Source organism: Epinephelus lanceolatus, chromosome 6, assembly GCF_041903045.1.
Source record: "Epinephelus lanceolatus isolate andai-2023 chromosome 6, ASM4190304v1, whole genome shotgun sequence".
Taxonomy (NCBI): Eukaryota; Metazoa; Chordata; class Actinopteri; order Perciformes; family Serranidae; genus Epinephelus; species Epinephelus lanceolatus.
This window is the reverse complement of record NC_135739.1, coordinates 34,778,074-34,784,228: the sequence shown is the minus strand read 5'-3', so window position 1 is coordinate 34,784,228 and position 6,155 is coordinate 34,778,074. Positions and strand designations below refer to the sequence as shown.

The 6,155-nt window shown below is 39.0% G+C and overlaps 2 protein-coding genes across 2 annotated transcripts in view; one reads left to right on the top strand and one right to left on the bottom strand.

The window, feature by feature from the left end:
- Positions 1–2,370, top strand: part of LOC117254324 (complement factor H-like) — a 36,245-nt gene extending 33,875 nt beyond the window's left edge. The window contains exons 13-16 of the mRNA XM_078169129.1: positions 347–487; positions 915–1,097; positions 1,511–1,690; positions 1,985–2,370. Coding sequence (XP_078025255.1) covers positions 347–487; positions 915–1,097; positions 1,511–1,690; positions 1,985–2,190 — 710 coding nt within the window. The 3' untranslated portion in view covers positions 2,191–2,370. The remainder of the gene's footprint in view (positions 1–346; positions 488–914; positions 1,098–1,510; positions 1,691–1,984) is intronic.
- A 648-nt stretch (positions 2,371–3,018) lies between these two features.
- Positions 3,019–6,155, bottom strand: part of aspm (assembly factor for spindle microtubules) — a 29,654-nt gene continuing 26,517 nt past the window's right edge. The window contains exons 24-26 of the mRNA XM_033622116.2: positions 3,654–3,830; positions 3,348–3,520; positions 3,019–3,250 (exon numbers count right to left, since the gene is read on the bottom strand). Coding sequence (XP_033478007.2) covers positions 3,148–3,250; positions 3,348–3,520; positions 3,654–3,830 — 453 coding nt within the window. The 3' untranslated portion in view covers positions 3,019–3,147. The remainder of the gene's footprint in view (positions 3,251–3,347; positions 3,521–3,653; positions 3,831–6,155) is intronic.

Here is a 6,155-nt window from a genome sequence, read left to right as displayed (position 1 = left end):
TTTGGCCGTCTGATCATCCATCCCACGGTCCTCCATAGGACTTCTATACAGAACATCTCACTTCCTGAATTGACCGATCATTGCCAGGGAGCTTCATTGAGGCAGTTATCAACAATTGCAGGCCAAAATTGTTTTGACAAATGTTCTTTATAACTGTGAACTCATTTAAACTGTTGCCTGAGAACAGTCATTTGCAGTTTTTTATGAATTAGACTGATGGGATACTAAATAAATATGACGTGTGCACAAAGGATGCTGTATGTGAGCACTTATGGAAGTTCCAGTATTGCAAACAGTGTTGCAATGTGACCAGTGTTGTACAATCCCACTGGGCAGTCCATGTTGTGAACCTTGGAGCACCCTGAGGACTCAAACACACAAGAATTCTGCTCAGAAAACTACGTTTGTCAACGGACCATGAAGTTGTCTGTAATCCTTTTGTTTCTCCAACTGTGGGGGAATGTGGAAATGTCTTCATCACAGAATGGTAAGTAGGAGTATTTTAATTGCTGCAGTATTAATGATGTAGCTTTCTGGAGATACAGACATTGGGCGTGGATAGGCGTTTTTGATTAATTTTACAGGATGCTAAGGGTAAAAGATTTAGTCAACACTAAGGGCACCTCTCATACTAAATTTGAGAAGAATAACCTCTATATTTAATCAGTATCTATGTTGATATGTCATTAACATTTACTAGTGTAAAGGCTTTGCAGTTTGGGCGGGTCCAGTTTATGCAGTCTGTGTCCGCATACTAGCTTATAATCTTAAAATACTTTTTTGTGCCCAGCAGCCAAAAAGAACTTTGGATGAGCCAACTCCACAAACGCCTGCCTTTTTTACAATACTACTCATGCGCCATGCATCACAATGTGTGTAATCTCCTCTTCCTTTCCCATGTTGCTGTTTATTAGCATGTGCAACGCTCCCAGACGTTCCCAACGGCCACATTTCAGAAGAGACCAAAAATACTGAGTACCAAGGAGGACATGTGATACATTTCACCTGTGACCCTGGTTATACTGCATCAGGTCCAATCATCAAATATGTATGCTCGAGTGAGGGCTGGCTGGCAGTCCAACAGGGAACATGCTCCTGTAAGTCGAATGGCTTTCTGTATGAATTCCTGAACTGAATGCCTCCGCATTAACATAAGGTCTATAGAAGCACCAGGTCTAACAAACAGGAGATGTTGTGTGCATATCTTGCTCTGCCTTCTTAGTTGCAGAAATTTTCTCATGGCAGATCACTCTATGAATATTTGTTTTCATGAATTACTTTGTGCAAAGTAAAAGAGTAAAAGAAAAAAACCTTTGAAAACTAAAGCCAATCAATGTGGTGGACACTGTCTCAATATGTGAGACGCAGGACAAGGGACAAAAATACTGCATAAAGATGAACACCCAGACACCTCTATTATATGAGGATGACTGTATTCTTATTAACTACTAACACTGCCACAAGTCTTCGATGAGCTAAATGTGTGCTGTTGTTGCTCACATTCTCTCAGCGACTGTAAACTGTGCGAGTCCACCACCTCTCGCAGATGGAGACGTCAAGTACACACTGAAAAGTGAGTACAGCCACGGTGAAAGGGTGGAGTACGTGTGTCAATCGTACTACACCATGGAGGGTGAGCCTTACAGAACATGCATCAATGGTGAATGGATCGGACAGATGAGATGTCTCAGTAAGTTACTATTCTCTTTGGTATTGAATTATGCGCAGTGGTTTATTGTTGTCAAAACAGTGTCAGACCTAAATGCAGTTCTTGAGTGTAACATTTATATCTGCTGAATCTTGAAATTAATTCTGTTGTTCAGTGGTTACCAGTGAAGGAAGGCCAGTACAGAGGAGATATGCTCCCTCCTGGTACCACTGAGAAGTCTTGCTACTGCATGTCCAAGTAGTCCAACAATAGCTGTGTATTCAGCATGCTTATTATGTCAATAACAAAATGCTTTCTAACCCGTATCTCCCACAGAGCCCTGCACTGTGAATGACGACGACATGAGGCAACACAATATCGCATTAAAATATGCAGATCACCACAAGATATATTCAGTCCATAATGATTACATCGAGTTCAGGTGTACCAAAGGACAACCTGTCGGCACAATGCGTCAGAAGTGTGATGATGGTGTGATCCTCCTGCCGTCATGCGAGGGACGTCGCACTCTCTTGCAGTGAGCAACCTATTACATGATGTACTGTGGTGCCCGGTTACATTATGCACTGCTTTTTAGGCATGACCAAGAGAGGAAGATGTTTTAATTTGTTCTCTACCATTATGAATAAAGTTTGAATTTAAGTCTGAAAGCTGTAACTTTAATGTGGATATTCAAGTGTATTAAATACTTTTTTACCAATTATGCAATGAATGTTACTGCAGAACTTTCTGTGAAGAGGCTTGTAGAATATTCATTTTGCATCCTTGATTATTAAGAGAACAGAACAAAGTTTACTGACATCCTCATATAACTGTCCCCTTATGATATCCTAGAGCTATTATTTATTACAAAATAAAATAATCAATACAGACTGCTTTTCTAGAGGTGCCAACAATTACATTACATGGCGCGGACCTCGACAGCTAATCCTGTCAGGACTGACCATATACTGTAGATTGCACACTGATGAACAAAGAGTCAGTACTTTATTAATACAGATGAGAAATTGTACAAAAACAAATATATATTGGACCGCTTTGGTCCAGAGTGAGAAATTTCCACAGCTTTAGGATGGATTGCCCTGAAAATTACTTTAAACATTCTTGATCCTCAAAAAATTATGCTACTAATTTTGGTAGTTATGTTTAGGGCTATTTGGTAAATGCTAACACACTAGATAAAGAAGATTAAAGTAAATATTAACTGCACTGTTATTATGGCCAGCAAACTAACCAACTGGTAAAATTATTGGCTCCCATCGATGAACGCACACACACCCACACACACAAATACACACACACACCCACACCCACACAGACAAAGATCCATGAAACTGGCCAATGTTTAAGAAACAAATCCATTTTAATATATACAAGGGAAATATGGAAATGGGAATAAAAAGCTAAAACAATACATAAAACAATATTTTCTGAAGTTGAAAAAAAATGAGATGATGAAACAAGATGCAAAAGTCTATTTACAATACAATTGACAGAGTGTGTGCCACCATCTGAATGGCTCTGAGAGGATCCACAATATCTTTGAGTTTGTCCTTTCTGAGAACCCAGTCCGGTGCAAATCTGAAAAACAGTAACAGGATGTCAACTACTGCTGCAAACACATATACTGTGTGTATCTCACACAGGCAGTACTGTCCATACACATACATATACATACTTTGGCACAGGGCGAGATTTGCGAGGCGTTGCCTGAACGAAGAAGCTCCCATTCAGTGATGCGTTCATCTTCTGTTTCATCACAGTTCTCTCAGCGTCCATCTTCTGTTTGCGAGCGGTGAGGCGGTAAATACTGCGTATCCTATCCAAGAGCTTGGGAAGCTTCATAACCTCCTGAAAAAAAAAGGTTTGCATTACATTTACCAAACAGTTGTCTTTCCTGTAAAATTCAAACTTGGCATTTAAATATTCTTCAAGTATTGGTATTATATATTTCAAAAGTCAGTATGTTGCAGTAGTTACGCACCACAGCACGGTGCTGGTCTTGCAGGAGGAGAGCCAGAAGGAAGCAGGCCTTGGTGAAGATACTGCCGCCCTTTTCTGCCACTTTATCCCCTGCCTTCTCCCGGTACCGCTGCAGGAGGTCTAAAAGCGTCTCCACAGAGTTTTCCACCGAATACACCGCCTCGATGGTCTTGTGATACTAAGAGAGGGAACCAAGAATGAGTGAGTGGAGGAAAGGGAAAAGAAGTACAAATATGGAACTGGATAGATAATTGAAGCACTGGCTCAGACGAAGCAGGGAGAAATATTTGAGATGTCACAAAAGTATGCAGAAGCAATGGAAAGAAGGCCTCAAGATGAATTATAATAACTTTTGTGATCCCCTCACTTTTAATTTAGCATAGCATAAGGTCAAAAATTTGCAATGCTAGCATGCTAACACATTAAACTTAAATAGTGATCATAATACTTGTTAAGCATGTTAGCATACTGATGTTAGCATTTAGCTCAAAGCCCCACTCTGCCGAATTACAGCCATACAGAGCCATTAGTATGACTGCAGACCAATATTACTAAACTTGTGTTACCCCTAAGGCCACTTTAGCAAAATAACAGGAGGCCAGGGCCAGTTAATTACCAAATATTAATAGTTAATACATCAATAAATAGCCCCAGAACTCTGTTTGGGTCCAAGTTATCATCCCTTGGCACTTGTTTGTCATAAACAAGCTCCAATCTGATGCTATTTTGATGCACTCTGGCACCTCAGAGTACAAAAAAAGCAGGTCATATGCTGCATATCACTGCTGTAGACTCTCGTATCTTTCCAAGATGGAAAGCACTTCACAGGATCTCAAGGTGCTGTGCATTTCTCCCCCCCAGACATTATTTACCCAAAAAAAAATATTTTGTTGTCCTTAAAATACCTGAACAGAAGATGATGAAGCCACATTCACCAAAAACAATCATGATGCTGCTGCACAGTCCAATGCAAGAGTTATAATGCAGGTAAATTTAAGTAATAGCCAGGAAACATGTAACAAAAAAAAACTAGATATAAAGGCTGAGGCTACTACCAACATGGATTTGCTGCAGTCTGGCCGATTATTTTGCAAGTCAAAAACTCAAAGTCCACATGGCAAATTGAGAAATCGATAAACAAACATTTCATGACAAAACAATGAAATGCCCAATCTTATGCAAAAGGACTGTGGACTTCCAGCTTGGCAGAAAACAGGGAAAACTTTCCACAGTTCACCATCCTCCAGTTTCACCTCTCACTGCAGGAACTTTAGTCTTGAAAACCGCCATTAAGGATTTCATTACATAGCGCATGAATGACTGCAAAGCTCTGTTTAAACCAGTGTAATCTACTGGCTTTAACCTACTACATAATGTGTTGGCATTCCTTTTCTTACTCTCCCCCTCTCTCTTTGTACAGTCATGAATGCTCAGTCTAAATCGCAACAAAATACTATATACACTCACATATAGTGTTGCACGGTATACTGGTACTAAAATAGTACCGTGGTACTAGAGTATTCCAAATGGTACTATACTGCATTTGGAAAATACCAGTACTTTTTAAATTGATTCAATTCATTCATTTATTTAATTCATTTATGCACACAAACGCCTTCCTTGTTCCTATTGGAGCACAGATTGCGCAAGTGGTGTGTATGACAACACCTGTATCAACATTCGCAGCTGGCGTACATGAAAAAAGACAAGAGAAAGTCTGCCTCAGAAAGAGAGACAACACGAGACAACACCAACTTGGTGAAACATTCGAGCAACCAAACCGTGACGTCCGTACCAAGGTACTTACCGAACCATGATTTTTTGGTACCATTACACCCCTACTATTTATTGTTCTAAAGGTTTGTATCCGAAAGGACTTTTCCTTAGGAAAAGTACCAAAGAGTATCAAAATTCATATTGGTATTGGTACCGAAACAAAGATTTTGGTATCGTGACAACACTACTCACATATGAGGACAAACAGCTGATGGCTGTGCCGTATCAAATGTCTGAGCTTCAGTACTTTTGTTAGTAAAAAAAAAAGAAAAAGAAAAGTAAACTCTTTAACTAGGATGTGGAGCATATGGAAGAGAATCTTTTCCTTACTGAAACCAAGTAGAATTGATAAGTCTCACATCTTGATTTTAAGCTAATTCTGTCGACACAACTTTTTATATATGTTAAAATTTCAAATTTGGCTCACATCTTTAGACTTGATCAACTAAATAATCTCTGATTTGAAAACCCAAAAATTAAAATCCAAGCCTGTAACACACTAACAATTAACACTAATACATAATTGCCTTGTATTTACTCTAGTCAAGGTTTTTTGTGAAATTAACTTGGTAGAGGACATGTGATAGATGCAATGTAAATCTAGTGTTCTTCCTAAGTTTCTAGTCATTTTAAAATAAAAATCATAGAATCATTTTTAACAATGTTTGCATTAAATATGAGTGGCATGATTTATTTTTCTAATTCTGATTTTGCATTAAAAAGACAG